Here is a 23,000-nt window from a genome sequence, read left to right as displayed (position 1 = left end):
CACTAAGGGAGACGATGAAAAATGAATGGTGATAATTAAATAAATGGTGAAGAGACAACATATAACACACATGCCTTACACGGTATGATCATGCCATTCATTGTCAAATTCTAACACGTTAAAGAATATAAATGTTAAGCGAAATGTAGCAAACTTTTAACGTTAAAATGTACTACAGACCGGGAAACATGCTTCATAGCACTTTCTGCAAGATTATTGGCATAATATAATCTTGGTGTATATATTGTTCCTGCCATACAACTCTTAAATCGATTTATTTGTGTTTACGCTATTTACCAGCAGCTAGGCTATACAAGGTGGAAGGAAACAAGACCGAAATCTTTGGGAGGTGATTCTACAGCTAAAAAAAAAGTTCAAATACGCATTAGTACAACGTGGCGGCGTTTTCAAGCAGCAGCCATGGGACGTTTCGCCGACCTCCTTCTTCTAAGAGCAGTATCTGCCGAACAAATAGATATGTTGACGTCGGGTCAAAAAAAAAATGTAAATAAATTCATATCCCACCAAAATGATGGCACAAACAGAGAGGAGCAGAGCGAACTGCACAACGGGTCTTCCTAAAGAGAGAAGAGGATTCACCAAATGAGATGCAGTAAGGGACGTGAAAATGAATACCTTCAAACGCAAAATGACCTGGTTACATTTAGCGTACGTACTGAATGATCGGTTGGAGCGTGCAAGTGGAGATACCCCACTGCCGCGTCGGAGAGCAATGTATGCTACAGAATACACCATGAACTAGGTGGTTTGTTGAGCCAACGGTAACGCAAGAAGAGCGGTATCACTCCCGAAAATTGCTACCTACAGCACCATCAATTTGCTGTAATGTGAACTTCTTTACACTATTTTGACCCGACGTCAATATCTATATTTGTTCAGCAGATATTTCACTTGGAAGAAGGAGGCTGGCGAAACGTCGCTCGGCTGTTGGAAACAACGCCGCGTTGGACCTGTTTATTTGAAACTTTTCCCTTGGTTTTAGCAGTAGAATCGCCTCCCGATTTTTTTCGGTCTTGTTCTCTTCCACCCTGTATAGAGTAAAGCAAATACTTTAAAGTTGGATCTAAACCAGTGTAGTGTGTTCGATATCTCATTATATTAAAAAAAAAAATCATACTTCCATTACTCAGAAACCATACTAGGTAAGGTTGTTATGATTATGATGTTCCATATATATATATATATATATATATATATATAATATATATATATATATACGGTGAGTTAAGATAAGTGTTACAAGCCAATATCTCGCGAACTATACATTAAATCAGAAAAATATTAAGAGGCAATTTACAATACATAGGGGCCTAAAAATGAGTCAAACACGAGGTTCCCCCCGCCCCCCATTTTGGGGAAGGAGTTGTACGTGAAATTTTCAAAAGGGAACATAGGTCGAGTGATACCTCGTTCGAAAGAGCTTGGAAAATTGAAAATTTTTTTGTTGGAAACAATTTTTGATATGGGGCACCATTTTCAAGATGACCCCCAAAAATGGTCCTGTATCAGATAAAGTTTCCAGTACTTATAAATCAGAAACGGCTAAGTAGAAAAAGGTGAAACGAAAAACGAAAAAGGAAAAACCGTAGGAAACGTGGAATGATATTGTTGCAGTGTCCTCAGGGTCCCTATCATGGGGCCCCGGGACCAACTTGAAAATTTCAAATGGGAATATAGATCGAGTGATACTTTGTTTGATAGATCGTGGAAAGCCAAACAGCTTAGTACAAAATTTGTTTTGATTTCGGGCAAAACTGTTTTAAAATGGCCGCCAAAAATGGTTCCACATTCAGACACAAAGCGCAGTGTTTAAATTGAGTGTTACACGCCAATATCCCGCGAACAATGCATCAAATAAGAAAAGTGTTAAGAGTCAATGTACAATAGGGTGGGCCGAAAAAATCGAAAGTTGATGAATCGACTTCCGATAGTGCGGTAAACTTGCCTCATGACCTCCAAACAACGTCTGCGAGATTTCAACGAAATCGGTTAATATCATGAGGTTCCTCAGAGCTGCCAAAAATTTGAAAATTATTCAAAATACGTCTTGTTTTAGATTTTTTTATTTCATAAAAGTTTTACATTAAACAACTTCCGACAGCAATTAAAATTTACTTTTAATAGTCTTTGGCAATAGTAAAAAATTTCAGCTATATCAATCAATATCTTTAGGTTCCTCAGAATTGCCAAAAATGACAAAATTTCACCAAAATCCAACTTTTTTGAAAATATTTATAATATTTTATTTATGCCCGTAAAACAAATTCTGATTTTTAGAGATAAATTTCCAATTGTTCAGTTGGCAACACTGTACGCAGTAAAGAGTAAACTAGTTGGAACTGGTAATTGTTAGCGAGCGGTTGAGAAGAGTGTTGTACGTATAAATCAGAAACAATCAATACGTGGCGTTCAATGTGAGGTTAAAAGTTTTGTTTTAATTTTAGCGCAATTAGATATTAATTATTAAATCAACATTAAAATAAAACGTGTTGATTTGTTCCATTTTCTTTGAACTCAAGCCAAGGATTTGAGGTAAAAAGTTATTTTATTACAGTAAGAAATTAAAGTTAACGTCGAAATGGCCTCCTGCAAGCCAGTAGACAAGAACGAGTCCGTGACCTCTAGGCCAAAGTCAAGCAAAGTATTGCGGAGCGAAATGGAGCGTCCGGGAGCGCCAAAGGACTTGAATCCTTGCCAACTTCCAACTATCCTCGATGTGCTGCGATGTTGCTTAGAAGAGAGGTTCAACATTATAAATGCTGCAGGTAATAAGAAGGACCCAAGTTTTTCTGCTATTGCCGAAACAGTTGCAGTAAAAGTTGAGGAATTGTACCAAAAGTGTTCCATCCCATTTGTTAGTCACGACAGAGTTATCAAGATGATTAAAGGTTTCCACGTGAAGCATCAGGCACTAAAGAAGAATTACAAACGTGATAATGAGAAACCGCAATATGCCGCTAAAGTGGATGAATTCATTAGGGAAGCTGGGTGAAAACTTTTTGACATAGCTGCTTGCAAGTGCAAGGATTTCAAAACCTGCACTTGTGAAAAAATGAAAAAGGTTCCTCCACTTGAGCAACCCTTTCGTTTGGACCAGAGGACTGCGATTAAAGGGAAGATTGGCTCCGTGGACAGGAATGAAACTAATGGATTCAGCGTAGGGAAGACAGAAGGAACCGTGATTCCATAAGGAAAGAGAGGTCTCTTCGAATGGAGGCTACTGATCAGCCGGACTTCGAATGTGAAACTATGCTCATGCAGGAAGACGATTCGGATTCAGATTCAGAGGAGACGCAGGCAATGGATCTGTCTGAGACAATAACAGTAAGCGAGCAAACTGACGACCAGCCCTTCCCTTCTGCCAGCACCGCTACAATTACCCGCACGAACAGTCCCACAATACAAAACATATCGTCATCGACATCACAAATGCGCTTCCAACTGGCGAAAACAGCTTTTGCTTGCGACAGGTTCGGCGTTTCGGACCTTGCCACTTCAGCTATTGCCAAAAGTGTTCTGCAAGATCTAAAGCTCGTGAAACCAGGTGAAACAGTACTTATAATCGATAAGAATACGATTAGAAGAGAGAAGATGAAAGTGAGAGGTTCGCTTCAAGCTGGAAACGACACCAAGGTGAAAGGTCTTTACTTTGATGGAAGGAAAGACAAACCTATATACATTGAGAAAGAAGAGTCTAAGTCATATCGGAGGAGCAAGACTGAAGAGCACATTTCTCTTATCGAGGAGCCAGGATCGAAGTATATCGGCCACGTTACACCCTCATCTGGCTCAGCTGATAGCATTTTCAGAAGCATAACTGCTTACATGGCGGATATTGGGGACGATCTGGAACACCTTATCGCTGTAGGTTGTGATGGTACGGCTATCAACACAGGTTTGAAAGGTGGGATCATTCGCCGCCTGGAAGAGAAGCTTAACATACCCCTTCAGTGGCTGATATGCCTTCTGCACCTAAACGAGCTTCCGTTGAGGCATTTGTTTGAGCACTTGGATGGTGCAACCAGAGGCCCACTATCCTATGGGGGTGAGCTTGGTCAGCAACTGGAGGGATGTCAGAGCCTGGGAGTAACGACCTTCGAAGCCATAGGTTGCGAGCTACCTAACGTCAATGCGAATGACCTTAGCTCTGACCAAAAGTACCTGCTAGAAATTTCTCAAGCAGTGAAATCCGGAGTGACGATTTGTCCAGGCGTTTTCCAAGCACCTGTCACACTCCCGATGGCTTACGACAGCCAACCGCATTCTCCGTTTATACATAGCAACAGAGAATCCAACACCTCAGTTGAAGACACTGGCAGAGTTCGTCATGAAGTGCTACGTACCTGGATGGTTCACAATCAAGTGCAATCATTCAATCAAAGACGGCACCCGTAATCTCTGGAACATCATTCAGACCAGTAGATATTTGCCAATGAACCTGAAGAACGTAGTGGATAAGGTCATCTGCCGAAACGCGTTCTTTGCTCATCCGGAAAACTTTATCTTCTCCATGGTGACCGACAATAGGGCGCACATTCGAGAGTTGGGTCTCAGAAGAATTCTGAAAGCAAGGGAGCAAGAGGAGAGTGTCATCAGAGTGTTTGAAGTTCCTAAAATCAATTTTGATGGAATAGATTATGTGGATATTATTGACTGGATGAACTCCAAATTTACCTCGCCCCCAGTCATGCAGAATGTGGAGACAGACTTTATCAAGTCATTGATCCAAAATAAGGAAACAGTTGTGAACTGGAAATTTTCAGCCTTTCCGTGCCACACCCAGGCCGTTGAGCGTTGTGTGAAGGTGGTCACATAAGCATCCCAAATGGTATGTGGTTTCCAGAGAAGGGACGGATTCATTCGTGCAAAACTGGCTAGTCAGGCGGCAATTCCGAAGTTTGATCACAAATCTGACTACAGTGCAAACTAAAAACTAATGAACAACGAACGTTAAGAACTGAATAGTCAAATAAGTGGGTTTTGGTGATTTTTTTTTTGGGGGGGGGGGAGTTTTGAGGAACCTAAAGATATTCATTGACGTAGTTGAATTTTTTACTGTTGCTAAAGACTATTAAAAGTGAATTTTAATTGCTGTCGGAAGTTGTTTAATGTAAAACTTTTAAGAAATAAAATTAATACCAAAAACAGTATTTTGAAAATTTGTAAAAAAAAAATGAGTTTTTGCTGAAATTTTGTCATTTTTTGGCAGTTCTGAGGAACCTAAAGATATTGATTGATATAGCTAAAATTTTTTTACTATTGCTAAAGACTATTAAAAGTGAATTTTAATTGCTGTCGGAAGTTGTTTAATGTAAAATTTTTATTAAATAAAAAAATAAAAAAAATAACGTGTTTAGATTAATTTTCAAATATTTGGCAGCTCTGAGGAACCTCAAGATATTAACCGATTTTGTTGAAATCTCACAGACGTTGTTTTGAGGTCATGAGGCAAGTTTACCGCACTATCGGAAGTCGATTCATCAACTTTCGATTTTTTCGGCCCACCCTAATGTACAATACAGAAGACCTAAAATATTGGTTAAACACAAGGTTCCCCGCACCCCATTTTGGAGGAAGGGGTGTACGTGGAATTTTCAAATGATAACATAGGGCGAGTGATACCTTCTTTGATAGATCATGAAATACCAACCACCTTAGTACAAAATTAGGACCTCGTGTTTGATCGATTTTTAGGCCTGTCTGTGTTGTAAATTGTTTAGAAGTAAATGCAGAGAAAACTAAATACATGGAAGTGCGTCGGGACCGTAATACGGCAAATCGTGGAGGCGTTAAAATATTAAATAATACTTTTGATAAAGTGGATACTTTCAAATATTTAGGATCAATATTAACAGACGAAAATCATATTCACGAAGAAATTAAATGTCGACTAAAAGCAGGGAATTCGTGTTACTATTCGGTTCAAAATCTCTTGTCGTCGCGAATTCTGTCGAGGAATTTGAAGCTTAAAATATATAAAACGATAATCATGCCTGTTGTTCTGTATGGTTGCGAAACATGGTCGCTTACTCTGAGGGAAGAACATAGACTGAAAGTATTTGAGAACAGGATCCTGAGAAGAATATTCGGACCCAAGAGGAACGAGAATGGGGAATGGCGGAAGCTTCATAACGAGGAACTACATAGTTTATACGGTTTACCCAACATTGTTAGGGTCGTCAAGTCTAGGAGGCTTAGGTGGGCAGGTCATGTAGCTAGAATGGGAGAAAGTAGAAACGCTTTCAAAGTCTTGACTGGTAGACCCATAGGAAAACGACCATTAGGAAGACCTAGGCGCAGATGGGAGGATAATATTAAGATGGATCTCGCAGAGATAGGAATACAAAGTAGAAACTGGATCCAATTAGCTAAGGATAGAAGTCAGTGGAGAGCTTTTGTGAACGCGGCACTGAACCTCCGGGTTCCATAGGTCATAGAGTTAGTTAGTTAGTGTTGTAAATTGACTCTTAACATATTTCTCATTTAATTGATAGTTCACTGGATATTGGCTTGTAACACCCAGTTTGAACACTGCGCTTTGCATCTGAATGAGGAACCATTTTTGGGGACATCTTGAAAACGATGTCTCATATCAAAAAAAATGTTTCCAACATTTTTTTTTCAATTTTCCAAGCTCTTTCAAACGAGGTATCACTCGTCCTATGTTCCCGTTTGAAAATTTCACGTACAACGCCCTCCCACCAAAATGGGGGCCGAGAAACCTTGTGTTTGACTCATTTTTAGGCCCTTTGTATTGTATATTGGCTCTTAATATTTGTTTCTTATTCGATGTACAGTTCGTGAGATATTGGTTTGTAACACTTATTTTGACACACCCTGTATATATATATATATATATATATATATATATATATATATATATATATATATATATAGTAAAAATGGCTGTGCTAATTCAACACAGACCCCGCGGTGTTGAGGTTTAACACGGGGTATGTTACTTTTTTAACACACAACCGGTGTTGAGCGGTGTTAAATTCGGATCTGAGTTGGTATTTTCAGTGTTGATTCGACACCATATCAGGGTCGTTAATGTGGGAAAAAGTGTTGAGTGTTACTTGTGGTGATGTTGCACCAACACGAAGAAGATAACACAGTATGTTGTGTATTAATTATTTCGTGTTAATATTACACAATGTCAAGTATCAATATAACGCACTTCCTGTGTTACTTCAACAGCATTTTCTTATTTCAACACACCATCAGTGTCATAATTCAAGATCAAAGCCATATAAGTAACACCATTTTTGTGTTAATTCAACACTCCCTGTGTTAAACTTGAAAGTCAGACCACCGTATGAACACCGTTTATGGTGTTAGTTCTATTCCACTTCTGTGTTACTACGACAACTATTTAGGTGCTAAAATAACTACGTATGCGATGTTGATGTAACCATTTTTCTGTGTTGGGAAACCATGTGGTTCGCATGTTTACGCTTACCGAAGATTCTAATTTTGAAATAAGAATAGTAATCTACAGAACACTTCATTTAGAAACTTCGCACATTTCTTTGTCGTCCTTCGCAACATTTATTGTGAAGTATTTCTTGATGGTGCGAAACACAACTTTCACCAACATCTTGTTCAAGAATGATAGGAAACTCTTACCTATATCTTTATAGTATGTTTGCCTCTTAATCGTGTTTCTACTTGTTTTCTGCCGTTTTTGAAACAGTCCCCAGTGTTGACTGGTGAGCTCTAGTATTGTGTAGAAGTGCCACAGCAAAGCAGTGTTGTTTCTCGCTGTTGCCATATTTCTTCTTCAGAAAGATTATGTAAAACAATTGAGAACACATCGCACGGTTTGCACGTTGAAATTTTGCGAATACCTGGATTTGTTCAAGTACCTCTTTCTTATGTGTTTGTATGTAGCTTCAGTATATAAGCCTTTATAATTGATGCCCAACATATTCGGCAATCACGCAGAAAATAACACCGAAGATTCTACACTTGTGTTAATTTAACACATAGGCTGTTTGTCATTTCAACTACCGGCATTTGACACACAACTCCAAATGAAGAGTGAGTTGTTATAACCACCTGTTTGTGTTATAAGACAATCGTGTTATCACATAGGCATGTCGTTGAAATAACACAACGAGTTTTTACAGTGTATATATAAGATTTGTTTCCAAAATTGTTAATGGAGTCTGATCTTACTTTCTTCATAAGAGACTAGCAGTTATGAAGTTGCGTATGAGTGAAAGACACACAGCAGTAGTCCATTTTAAAAAAAAAGTGCAAGATGACAAACCCAAAGACTGCTAATTCCTACTCTACGAGACGTGTCTTTCCTGTAAGGTTCACGTTTAGTATTTTGCCATTTCCTCGACGAACTGTTTCCAGCACGTAGTATGATTCTCAATATGTCACTTGGCAGTATGAGCTTACAATCAATCACAAATGGATTTCAACGTTTATTTTCTTCCACCTTTGAATTAATTTAGTAAGCCACAATCTAAAACTTAGCTCTATGTCTAAAATTTCATTTAGAAACCACAATAAGGTTTATTTATTTATGACTTATTTTACGCTGTGAAGTTAAGGTTCTGTAGCCTTCTTTGAGCACTTAACTACATCTATTTTTTTTAATTGTACCTCTTTGTATATAATACTTTATCAAATAGTCAAAATCCCAAAACCAACCATTACATTTCAAAGAATCGTAATGATTATCATATTATGATAATATGCTTATAAGTTTTTTTTTCCGCTTCTTTATTAGGATCTATATACCGTACGCCTCTTCAGTTTACAAATCAATATAAAGGTAATAAGCAACTCTGGTATTTTTGAATAAGTTGTTAGCGTTATTTTACTTTATGTTGAGACAAACTTAACAGCATCATACATTTCCAATTATGATGATTTATAATAATTTATATCAGTTTACTTTCTCTTAAGTGTTTATCCAATGTCTTTTTAAAACTTTTTTTAATATCTTGTTGACAATGCATTATATTTGTAAACAATTACATTTTTACAAAATATAGTATTGTCTGCATTTTGTAATTTAAATGCACATTTTTTTTGTGTTTGTGATAAACTATGGTGACACAACAACGTGTAATTAAAAAACAGTCTACGATAATGATATAACTAGCCTCATATTTCGAATAATGGTTATGACATATTCGTGGCAATATGGATAGCATACGCGATTTCTGCTCAGAGAGCGCCCAGTGGCAACTCATGTGTATGTTTGCATCTCATAGAGTCTCAGTGCTGAATGGGACGTTAAACAAAAGATCAGGAAACCCACCAATCTAACATTGATTGTATAGTTAAAGATTATAATGCATATTTTTGTTAAATATAATATTATAATCTGGGCAGTAAAGTAATTGATAACGTTATTTTATTCATTGTGTTCGAAAGTAATTAGCATTATGTTTCAGGATGGTATATGTGATATTAAAATGATAAGGGGAAATACGACAGTTTTAATAAGTGTAACCTAAAAATTGACATACTTCTTGCGTATCGCATCATTACGCCTGATCCTCGTTTTGTCTAACAATTTATATAATAAAGTTCGTCAGATAAAATAAAAGCTTTGAGTCAGCCATTTTAAGTAAAATAAGGATCGTTATTTGCTAGTGCTTGTTATGCCTCAAATGGCAGGCAATAAATAAAATCAAGAAAATAAAACTGAAGGGAAGTTCCAAAAGAAAATTCCCTACTTAGGAAGAGTTGAGAAGGTGATACTTCGTAGAAAGTTCGCACTTTATCAGCTAAAGGCAAATGAAAGTGCTAAGTGTTTTATTATTATTATTATTATTATTATTATTATTATTATTATTATTATTATTATTATTATTATTATTATTATTATTATTATTATTATTATTATTATTATTATTTCTTGGCTTGGTTAAAATATAATTTAAATTATACGATATGACTAATAGGGAGATTCTTGTTAAACTGGATTTGCTAGTTCTTGAAGTTCGGCGAAATTTAAGGCAAATCAAATTTATTCATGATATAATATATGCTAGAGTTAATTTAATTGAATATTTATATATCAAAATTCCCCTGTATAAGTCTAGGGTTTACCGTTCCATATTATGTAATAATCAATTGGCTGGTTCTCCACTATTTACTAGTGTTGACAATGTAAATAAAAAATCTCTTAAAATTGATTTATTTGATCCGAATTTTACAATACTCAAAAACAATATTTGGAATGCTTTATTTAATAAGTATACAAAATTCACCATGATTTGGTATATTGCCTATTGAATTTTCATTGTTTTTCTTTTACCTACATTGTTTATATTTGTCCATGTGTATTATTATAAATATTTTTTCTAATTTGTTTATTTTTATTACGTTCAATATATTTAAGTTCTTAATAATACATCCTGTTTAATTTAATAGTTATTGAATCGAGGTTATATTGTAATTTTATTTTATAATTTAGTTTGTATCAAACTTATGTGTAAAATTTTTATTTACTTTTTTTTGTATTTGCCCGTGACGACTTGATGTATTTTTAATTTCTTCTTGTTTTGTTTGTATTTTTCTCGTAATATTTTATTGTATATTATTGCATATATGACCATTTTGGCCTCGGCTGTGGTCTTTATCATCTACAATAAATAAATAAATAAATAAATAATAATAATAATAATTATTATTATTATTATTACTATATTTTAATGATTCCTATTTTTTATGTTACATAACAATAATATGTAATTACTGATACATAATGCTCTCTTAACATTGTGGAATCTCTTACTTAGCTATAGGGAACAAAACCATAACTGATTTATTGACGAAATTCTTGCAAGTTGACTTTCCAATAATGCAGGAGGATCAATATAAAGGAAATCTAATTGCTGCTTGTTCGATAAAATACCATATAAATTTAGAATTCGAGAAAATCAAAAACAAAATAATTTCGAGAAAACTATAACTTCTTCCCTATTTCCGCGATCTTTGTTAGCCATTTTAGGTGAAATGGGCATAGGCCGAATAAGGATTGTTGTTTGGGTTAAAATGTGGGACACAAATCTCATTATTCTATCATAGCTGTGTGAGGTAATTGGTTATGTGAAACTAATATTAGGCTAATGAAACAAGGTAAATTTCTTACACCTCTGATCGTGTTTAGAAACAAGAATGGAGATCGTGCACAGTAAAAAATGGTTGTGTTAATTAACTCAAATTTAACACAGGGCAGTGGTTTCAGCGTGACTACCGCCATGCAATGTTAATTCAACACAGACACCACCATGATGTGTTATTTCAACAGAGGTTGTGTATTATGTTTATAACACACAAGCGGTGTTGAGTGGCGCTAAATTCGGATCTGTGTTAGTATTTTTGGTGTTGATTCGACACCATGTCAGGGTCGGCAGTGTGGGGAAAAGAGTTGAGTGTTACTTATGGCGGTGTTGCACTAACACGAAGAAAGTAACACAGTGTGCAGTATGTTAATTATTTTGTGTTATTATTACACCATGTCAAGCATTAATATAACACAGTCCCTGTGTTATTTCAATATCATTTTCTTGTAATTTCAACACACAATCTGTGTCAAGGTCAAAGCCGTATAACTAACACCGTTTTGATGTTAATTCAACACTACCTATATTAAAATTGAAAGTCAAACCATCAGATTAACAAAGTTTATTGTGTTAGTTCGACTCCACTTCTGTGTTAATACGACACCTATTTCGGTGTTGATGGAACCATTTTTCTATGTTGGAAAAGTTTGTAGTGTGCTTGCTTACGATTACCGAAGATTCTACTTTTAAAATAAGAACAGGAAACAACAGAACACTTCATTTAGAAAATCTTCATAAACGTTTTATCGTCCTCCCCAACACTTACTATAAAGTATTTCTTGATGGTTCGAAACACAACCTTCACCAACAATTTGTTCAAGAATTTTAGGAAACTTTTACCTATATCCTTACAGTATGTTTGCCTCTTAATCGTGTTTCTACTGGTTTTCCGCCATTTTTGAAACACTGTTCCCAGTCTTGACAGGTGAGCAGTGTACAAGTGACAGTAATGCGGGGTTGTTTCTCGCTGTTGACATATTTCTTCAGAAATATTATTTAAAACAATTGAGAACATATCGCGCGGTTTGCAAGTTAAAATTTTTCGAATACCTGGATTTGTTTAAGCACTTCTTTCTACTGTGTTTGACAGTAGCTTTAGTACATAAGCCTTTATAATTAGATGCCCAACATGTTCGACAATCACGCAGAAAATAACACTGAAAATTCTACACTTATGTTTTAACACACAGGCAGTCTGTGATTTCAACTACCGGCATTTAACGCACAACTCCCAATGGAGAATGAGTTGTTCTAGCTACCTGTTTGTGTTATATTTTAACACAATCGTGTTGACACATAGGCATGTCGTTGAAATAACAAAATGATATTTTACAGTGTATATAGTGTTGCAATGAATACAGACCTTTGCCCCTGTAGCGTATGGCTAGCACTCGTAATATATTTTAATCATACCCTAATACGAATGAGTGTCTTTGTTGCTTTTCTAGAACGTAACAATTTTATTATTTGTTACACTTATATAAATTCTCGTGGTCACTACGAATCTTTCTCCTTAGAAATAAAGAGGGGCGGTGGATCAGTGGTTAGACTGATGATCGAGTGGTGAAACCCATTGGGAGTTCGAGTCCCTCTGTAGTAGCAAGGGAGAAATTTTAACGCGTGTCAAGTTAGACCAACCACCAACACCAAAACGACCGGAACATATCTCAGAATTATCGGCTAATTATGGGCTAATTAGTTGATCTAATCCCAATTTTTGGGCTCTTACTGTTTAGCGGGAAATCGAATTCAAAATGGGCGAGTCTAGCTTGATATCAAGCTAGAACCCCCCATATGGTTAAAATGGTTTGATCGAAAGAATTCAAACGCCAGAATTATGGGCTATTTATGTTCTAATTAGTTGCTGTAATCTCAATTTTTGGGCTCCTTCTGTTTAGCGGGACATCGGATTCAAAATGAGCGAGTCTAGCTTGATATCAAGCTAGAAACCACCCATACGGTTACGGTTAGAATGGTCCGATCGAAAAAAATCAAACGCCAGAATTATGGGCTATTTATGTGCTAATTAGTTGCTCTAATCTCAATTTTTGGGCTCCTACTGTTTAGCAGGAAATCGGATTCAAAATGGTAGAGTCTAGTTTGTTATCAAGCTAGAACCCCCCATACGATTACGGTTAGAGAGGTCCGATCGAAAAAAAATCAAACGCCAGAATTATGGGCTATTTATGGGCTAATTAGTTGCTTTAATCTCAATTTTTGGGCTCCTACTGTTTAGCGGGAAATCGGATTCAAACGGGGCCAGTCTAGCTTGATATCAAGCTAGAACCCCCCATATGGTTACGGTTAGAATGGTCCGATCAAAAAAATTCAAAAGCCAGAATTATGGGCTATTTATGGGCTAATTAGTTGCTCTAATCCCATTTTTTGTTCTCCTACTGTTTAGCGGGAAATCGGATTCAAAATGGGCGAGTCTAGCTTGATATCAAGCTAGAACCCCCCCACACACACACGGTTACGGTTAGAATGGTCCGATCAAAAAAAATTCAAACGCCAAAATTATGGGCTATTTATGGGCTAATTAGTTGCTCTAATCCGAATTTTGGGCTCCTACTTTTTAGCGGGAAATCGGATTTCAAACAGGGCGAGTCTAGCTTGATATCAAGCTAGAACCCCCCATATGGTTAAAATGGACCGATCGAAAAAATTCAAACGCCAGAATTATGGGCTATTTATGGGCTAATTAGTTGCTCTAATCCCAATTTCTGGGCTGCTACTGTTTAGCGGGAAATCGTATTCAAACGGGGCGAGTCTAGCTTGATATCAAGCTAGGACTCCCCATATGGTTAAAATGGTCCGATCGAAAAAATTCAAACGCCAGAATTATGGGTTATTTATGGGCTAATTAGTTGCTCTAATCCCAATTTTTGGGCTCCTTCTGTTTAGCAGGAAATCGGATTCAAAATGGTAGAGTCTAGTTTGTTATCAAGCTAGAACCCCCCATACGGTTACGGTTAGAGTGGTTCGATCGAAAAAATTGAAACGCCAGAATTATGTGCTAATTAGTTGCTTTAATCCCAATTTTTGGTTTCCTACTGTTTAGCGGGAAATCGGATTCAAAATGGGCGAATCTAGCTTGTCATCAAGTAAAAACCCATAAGGTTAGACATCCCGAATCGAAGAAAATCAAACATCAGAAATATGGGCTATTAATGGGCTAATTGATGCTGTAATTCCGAGTTTGGGGCTCTTACCTTTTAGCAGGAATTCTTTATCAAATTGTGAGATTTGGCTTAACTTCTTGCTATATACTAGGGCTATAATACTCCGATCAAAAGAATTATAACGTCGGAATTATGGGTTATTTGTATTGCTAGATTGTTGCTCTAATGTCGAGTTTTTCTTCTATCGTTAGCAAGAAATCTCATGCAAGATTGGTATTGATTTTTAGATAAGTTGGGATGATACTTTCAAAGTTGCAGTGAGAAAACATCGATGTTTATTAACTGAAAATTGATTTATTTGCACTCTCCGCAAATGTAAATCTATATCTCTACTAGTAAATCCATGAATTCTTTTTTCATGTGTTTATGTTCATTATGTTTTGAAGTAAATAGTGTATATATAGAATTTATATAGTGAAATATCATTATTTTTTAAATCAATTTTTTGTCAAAGGAAATGCCTCTTTGACGTTGCTGGGGGCCGCAGTGGCGTAATGGTAGAGCGTTTAGCTCTTGTGCGTGTGATTCCTGGTTCGATCCCCGATCGCACCAATTGGTCTTTGTGGTTGACCAACAACATGTACTTTGGTTTTATCGGCGTTCTCCCAATTTCCTCCCACTTTATTTATTCCACCATTTCATTTATTTGTTATTATCACCGTCTGCCTTAGCTTATAGATCACTCAACATATACACACACAAAAAGAAGGCATTACATTCGGAATGAGCCTCGTAATATAACTTAAACTTTGCATAACAATGGACAAATAATAATCAGAAATAATATCTTCAAATGGTCTTGAGCTTTTTTCTGTACCATGCCTACAGAAAAAGGCATTTCTGACTTTACATTTCCACTTTTAATTAGCTTAATAAAAAAAAAAAAATCCAACATGCTTGTGGATCACAATGTATACCCTACTCTTCGAGAACTACTACAAATAGAGTTACGGTTTATGCAACATCTTTATCATAGACGAGAATACCTGTATATTTCTTGAAAAGGTAAAGACTCAACAAATGTTAAAAAAAAAATGGAAGTACAGGGAGGAAATGAAATATCTAGTTTAACGACCGCTATTAACAGAAGCTAAGGGAGACGGTGATATTAAGAAATGAATGAAATGGTGGAATGAATAAAGTGTGAGGAAACGGGATAATCTCGATAAAACCCAAGCACACCGTGTTTGTCAACCACAAAGACCACTTGGCACAATCTCGGATCGAACTAGGGATCACACGCGCAAGAGAAACATTCTAACGCTGTGCCTTTGCGGGCCCCAGCAACGACGAAGAGGCATTTCCTATAATATATATATATATATATATATATATATATATATATAAAACAATGTGATATTTCACCATATAAATTCTATATATACACTACTTACTTCCAAAGATACTGAACATATAAACGTGAAAAGACAATTCATAAATTTACTAGTAGAGATATATATTTGCATTCGCGGAGAATGCAAATAAATCAATTTTCAGTTAATAGACATCGACGTTTTCTCACTGCAACTTTGTAATTATCATCCCACGTTATCTAGAAATCAATACCAATCTCGCATGAGATTTCTTGCGAACGATAGAAGAACCAAAATCGACATTAGAGTAACTAATTAGCACACAAATAACCCATAATTGCGGAATTTTAATAATTTGATCGGAGTATTATAGCACTAGGTTTATAGCTAGAAGTTAAGCTAAATCCCACAATTTCATAAAGAACTCCTACTAAACGGTAGCAGCCCCAAACTCGGAATTAGAGCACCAATTAACCCAAAAAAGCCCATAATTCCGGCGTTTGAGTTTTTTTGGATCGGAGCATTGTTACCGCATCGGAGGTTCTAGCTTGATGTCAAGCTAGACTCGCCCTTTTGAATCCCAATTCCCGCTAAACAGTAGGGAACCAAAAATTAGGATTAGAGCAACTAATTAGCCCATAAATAGCCCATAATTTTGGCGTTTGAATTTTTTCGATCGGACTATTCTAACCGCTACCGTATGGAGGGTTCTAGCTTGATATCAAGCTAGACTCGCCCATTTTGAATCCGATGTCCCGCTAAACAGAAGGAGCCCAAAAATTGAGATTACAGCAACTAATTAGAACATAAATAGCCCATAATTCTGGCGTTTGAATTTTTTCGATCAAACCATTTTAACCATATGGGGGGTTCTAGCTTGATATCAAGCTAGACTCGCCCATTTTGAATCCGATTTCCCGCTAAACAGTAGGAGCCCAAAAATTGAGATTACAGCAACTAATTAGCTCATAAATAAACCATAATTCTGGCGTTTGAATTTTTTCGATCGGACCATTCTAACCGTAACCATATGGGGGGTTCTAGCTTGATATCAAGCTAGACTCGCTCATTTTGAATCCGATTTCCCGCTAAACAGTAGGAGCCCAAAAATTGAGATTAGAGTAACTAATTAGCCCATAAATATCCCATAATTCTGGCGTTTGATTTTTTTTTTGATCGGACCATTTTAACCATATGGGGGGTTAGCTTGATATCAAGCTAGACTCGCCCATTTGAACTCGATTTCCCGCTAAACAGCAGGAGCCCAAAAGTTGGGATTAGAGCAACTAATTAGCCCATAAATAGCCCATAATTCTGGCGTTTGAATTTTTTCGATCGGACCATTCTAACCGTAACCATATGGGGGGTTTTAGCTTGATATCAAGCTAGACTCGCCCATTTTGAATTCGATTTTCCGCTATACAGTAGGAGCCCAAAAATTGAGATTAGAGCAACTAATTAGCTCATGAATAGCTCATAATTCTGGCGTTTGATTTTTTTCGATCGGACCATTCTAACCGTAACCATATGGGAGTTATTGCTTGATATCAAGCTAGACTCGCCCATTTTGAATCCGATTTCCCGCTAAAGAGTAGGATCCCAAAAATTGGGATTAGAGCAACTAATTAGCCCATAATTAGCCCATAATTCTGATATATGTTCCGGTCGTTTTGGTGTTGGTGGTTGGTCTAACTTGACAGGCGTGAAATTTTAACTGCCCTCGATGTTTCTGTCCCTGTCTCTGTCGTGTCTAGTAAGTCTTGGAAAATGATTCAAGTAGAAAATAAGTCATTTTTTAAGTGGTAAAGCGCTTACCTTTGGTGCGTGGGGTCCCTGAGCCACCGCGGATACTAATTTTCAAAGGTAACTTAATCACCATATACGAACACAGATTATTGTGAAGTTGCCTGAATATTTCAATAAATGTATTTGAAAATATGTACTTAAGTATGCCATTTCCTGCTTCACATTTCAAATGCATTTATCACTATTTTCTCAAAATAATTTTGAAACATCTCGTGTAGCATTAGGATAGTATTTGAACATCTTTGATTGACATACGACGATGCAAAGTATCCCCACTTTTGTGTTAATTGAAGTGTATATTCTTACCTCGAACAAAGTGCGAGATTGTGTCATTTTCGAGCACACCTGTAAGATAAATTGAAATGTAACAATTAAAACTATATTATAGAATCAAGTCAACATTAAAGTTATAGACCTCTAAGCTCCGCGTGTCTAATTTAAGGCATTACGAGCAATTTTATCTTTTCTAACTAGGTTCATTCTTGGATACTCATTTTCTGAGAAAACAGAAAATTTAATTCACTGCTTAACGAAGGCTCGCTTCTCCTTCCACGACCTGACAAACTGCTGTGAAGTTTCAACATTGCTAAGCAAAACTGGTAATAAATATGCTTCTGCTTTGAGATATTCTAATCGCATCGACACCGTTTGAACTGATTCTACAGCTAGCAACATACATATTTTTTTTTTTTTTTTTTTTTTGAAAAATCACATTTATTAAGTACATTCATTCAACATACATTCAACAAAAGTTACAATAATTTTCCATAACACAAAGTACAGATGAGTATTCTGTACTTTTAAATTGATAAATATATTCGATATCAAGCACCATTTACTCTTATCAGTCTGTTGTGGATATTATTATTATTATTATTATTATTATTATTATTATCATTATTTTGTGACATGTGAATGTGAATGGTGTTATTATTAATATTGTTTCTTAGCACAACATATCTCTTGGAATGTAGTGGCTCATTGGAGTTATAGAAAATCACTGTTCGAGAAGTATTAGTTGGCTTCTGCAAGTGACTATGTGTATAAATAAGCCACAGTTACATATGCCTCTTGCACTCAATCGTAAATTTCAACTTATTTCTTTGCAATAGTTCTTTAATTTCCAGTTCGTCGTACAAATTGCTGAGCTAAAAAGAGAAGAAAACTTAATACTCTATCCCTTATTTCGTGCTTTAGTGGAAACATTTTGCTAAGGGGTAACTGGGCTAGAATTTGCAATTGGGAAAAACACAGCCATAGACACTTAATTATTTTGTTTACCATTTCTTATTTATTGTTGTTTCTTAACTCCAAAACAAACAGAGTGACCTCAATATTTACTGTAATATTTGTTATGGTATTAGATGTAAGCACCCGTTGTTGCGTAATTTTAATTCAGATCCTGGGCACATGAGAGACAGAAGAATGTTTCCATAACTATCCCATTGACCGGGTTATTATCCTTTGTTGTTATGCAAGCCCGCGATATCAAAACTTACTCCTGATTGCGTGCAGGTCAAGCGCTCTTATAAATCAGTCATACGTGTGGCATATTTACCACCCTTGAAAATCTCCCTCGGACCAGAAATCTAAAAGAAAAATCTTTGTAGGTGGTTAGATTTAGTAAAAATATATTCTTGTAGCAAATTTAGTGCTTCTGGACCACTCATTTCTGTGTGAAAACATGTCCACATACACACAGATACACACACTGTTTCATTTTTTTTTTTACTAGAGATTATTTTTTTAGACTCCCAAAGTATGCTATGTATACGTATCTGAAGTATTGTAAAGGGGCTATGTACGTATGTCTGTCTGTTTGTGAACAAACATAAAAACAGTATAGGTAAACTATATTGAGAAACAGCTCTATTAATTGTCTCAAGCACCCGTTAGATCTCCATTCAAATCGGAAGTTGTATAAATTAACTATTTCCTGTCTCATGGTTGATCGTCATAGGACAAAAACAGCAGCATATAATCTAGCGAACATCTAGACTTGATTGAAACCGATTCAACGTCTCAAGAAAATGCAATATTTTCATCCGAATATCCATACTAAAACTGGAAGTAATATAAATTTGCCACTACTTCCCGTTTTGTATATTGTTGTTCATAGTGCAAAGACAATAAGTGATAACGAAAATCGAATTTCGGAATGGATTCACCGTCACAACAATATGTTGTGTAAACTCTGCTAACCATCTAGTAAACCGGAACTGGCAGAAATGAATCACATATGGTTTCAACATTGATTGGATTGGAATAGAGCAGAAACTGCAAGAGGCAGCAAAAGAGTGGTCCTTTGGGAATGAATACATTGTCCACTAACATGTTTTCATTTATTTGTTAACTCTCTATTTAAACAGAATTGATATAAATGAACAATTTCCGGTTTCAAGATTAACAGTTGTAGAGCAAAAACGGTAAAATGTGGCGAGAAACGGCCTTTTGGGAGTCGATTCATTGTTCCAATAATATACTTGTTTTCCTTTGTTAACTCTATATTCAAACCGGAAGTGGTAGAATTTAGCCATTTCCAGTTTCGAGGTTGATCGTCATAGATCAAATACGGTAATATATAGCGACAAATGTTTTATTTTTTTAATTTGAAAAAGTGCTTCAAGAAAATACACCATACGCATTTCAATATTGCTACTAATACCGGAAGTGTTATAATTTTAGTACTACCAGTTTCACTACCAACTTCCATGCAACAAATGAACTATGAAATATGAGGAATCAGTTTTCTGTGATCGATTAATTGTCCAAAAATATACTACACCTACGACAAATTTCATCTAGTAGTGTTAAATGTTGTAAAAATTTACTATTTCCGGCTTATTTTTTTTAATCTGCATGCGGCAACATTGGTAAGATATAGTAAGGAATATTTTTTTTTTATTTAATGGCTTGTTCAGTGTCTCAGAAATAACTATGCATCTGACGTTATTTCTGAGTTAGAACTGTTAGTTATGCATTTATTACGACCAGTTTCGGTATTGGCTTCAAACAATTTGAAGCTCCATCGTCCTTTCACAATGTGAAACAACTAATATGTTTATAATTTCATTATTAGTATTTGGCGTGATCTGAATTTTATAAATACTCTAGCATATAATAATATATCTATAGACGTAGTCCGTCTTTATACACTTTTCATACTTTCACTATGAAAAAAAAAATCTTATCCTGGGTCTGTCTCAACGGTGTAAGAAATAAATTAAATTGTGAAGAGTTTTTATTGAGTTGAGTTGTTTTTTTGTTTACATCCCTTTCAGCAGCGAGGTTATATGTGATGGGACCTACTGATTAACATGGAATCCGAACCACATGAGCTCTCGCCGGAAATCGAACTCGGGTCTCCCACCCAAAGGCTCGTGCGCTAACCGCTTACCCAGGAAAGAGCTTTCAACAGCTTTATTACCATTGTTTAAAGAACAAATTTCAATTCTCATCGATCAAGATAACATTCGAATATTGTAGTCTATATCGATAAACAGTGTGCAAAAATAGCGTTACCTGCAACCAAAATACTAATAATAAACGAATGAAAAGAAAAGAAAGATTACTCTGCTAGATGTATCACTTAACATAAATTGCGTGGCCATCTATTGATGTAAGTCGTAACTACCAGAACCTGAAGTTAGTTTCACTTGCCAGATGGCGGTGGTTGTCCAGTTGCTGTTGTCTTTCGAGAACAAATATACAAATATTAGCGTTGTATTTCTAAACAACTAACAAAACAAAAAGATGACGTAAAGTTGATTAAATTTAACCTAGATACAGTATTCAAAATCAGAAAAAAAAAATAGTGTTCAGAAAAATTGATAGAAGGTGTGCAAATTCTTTAATTTCGATTTTTTTTTCATTTTTAAAACATGGTATAACGGGATTCGAAAATAAAAGAATATACTTAGCTCTACTTTCGAATTTTCCTTGTATATACAATGTTATACTTGGTTCTATTCTTGCAAGAAGAACATGTACAAAGTTATCAGTATATTTTCCAATGTAATTACGACAAACTTGCGAGAACGTTAAAAGTAAAATCATTGTAAGTAGCTATGGTTAAGGTTCTTGTCATTTGTTTAATTTCGCAAGTTTGGATACAATTAAGGAATAAATATTATACATTCATATTAAGGCGAGCAAATCAATATCACGTAACATGTGTCTAATTTTAGTAGTATTTCCGAAGTATTCCAGTTAGTGTTGTAAAAAAAAGAACGTTTTTTTATGTTTAAGTTCGTTTCAATAAAAGGATATATTTTTCTCACTTTTTTCAGATATTTTAAAGGTACAATAATTATCTTGCGTCTATTCAAATACACTTAAGTTAGACTAAACTCTATTTGAAAGTTGGATGAGCACAAAGGTACTACGTTCTAACTATGCCATTCACGGTAGAGTGGAATCTGCCTATGTTGGTCGCCATCGGTTCCATTTAAAAGTGGCCAACATAGACATACATTATTATTATTATTATTATTATTATTATTATTATTATTATTATTATTATTATTATTATTATTATTATTATTATTATTATTATTATTATTATTATTATGTACTAGCATCAATTACCCGTTTCGTTGTGTTAAATTAAAAAAAAAAAAGTAGCATGTTTCGTTAGTCAGGCTACTATCACTAAAGCGCTCCTTGATATTGGTCATTTTTGATGATTTATATATATATATATATATATATATATATATATATATATATATCCACTCTCCTCCCCATGTTGCGGGCCGTGACATCCGATGTGTCATTGTTCATCTCAGCGTCACCGAAAAGTATGAGTTCGACACTGATATTCACAATTTTCATTTTATATATATATATATATATATATATATATATATATATATATATATATATATATATATATATATATATATATATATATATATATGTATGTATGTATGTATTTATATATGTATGTATTTCCCCTCCTTTAAGTTACATCGTCAAAGTGATATGACAAAAATCATCTCATGTTCGAACCTAATCTAGGTTGAAAATTTGATCGAGATCAGTCTGGTGGTTGCAGAGTTATTAAGTTTTGTTTATTTTTTATATACCCCCATCCTACCTCCTCCCCTAAGTTCTATCATCAAAGTGAATAGACAAATACCATCCCAGGACCGAAACTCATCTATGTTGAAAATTTGATCGAGATCGGTCAGGTGGTTCAAGAGTGAAGTCACATAGACAGACACTTTCATTTTTATTTTTGTTTACATATATATCTACCCCTCTCCTTCTCCTACCTTGCACCGCCAAAGTTAAACGATAAAAATTATTCCAAGCCCGAATGTCACCTGTGTTGAAAATTTGATCGAGATCGGTTAGGTGGTTCAAGAGTTATTAAGTTTTATTTACTTTTATATATTTCCCTTCCCCCTATGGTCTACCGTCAAAGTGATATGATAAAAACCACCCAGGATCGGACTTCATCCATACTGAAAATTTGAGTAAGATCGGTCCTGTGGTTAAAGCGTGATGAAGTCACAAAGACGGTCACTTTAATTTTATTCTTTTTTACATATATATCCCCTCTCCAGTACCTAGGT

The 23,000-nt window shown here is 35.5% G+C and overlaps 1 protein-coding gene across 3 annotated transcripts in view; it reads right to left on the bottom strand.

Moving 5' to 3' along the window:
- Nse4 (SMC5-SMC6 complex kleisin component Non-SMC element 1) overlaps positions 1-23,000 on the bottom strand; it is a 131,267-nt gene that overhangs the window by 92,744 nt on the left and 15,523 nt on the right. For 2 of the 3 annotated variants that reach the window (XM_081761819.1, XM_081761818.1), the window contains exon 2: positions 17,728-17,766. The exons of the other annotated variant lie outside the window; for it this stretch is intronic. In XM_081761819.1, the coding sequence (XP_081617945.1) occupies positions 17,728-17,766 (39 nt within the window). The remainder of the gene's footprint in view (positions 1-17,727; positions 17,767-23,000) is intronic. 3 annotated transcript variants of the gene reach the window in all.

This window comes from Thermobia domestica, chromosome 6 (assembly GCF_964235325.1).
Source record: "Thermobia domestica chromosome 6, izTheDome1.hap1.1, whole genome shotgun sequence".
Taxonomy (NCBI): Eukaryota; Metazoa; Arthropoda; class Insecta; order Zygentoma; family Lepismatidae; genus Thermobia; species Thermobia domestica.
Note: the sequence above shows the minus strand (reverse complement) of the source record. Positions and strands in the feature narration are given on the sequence as shown.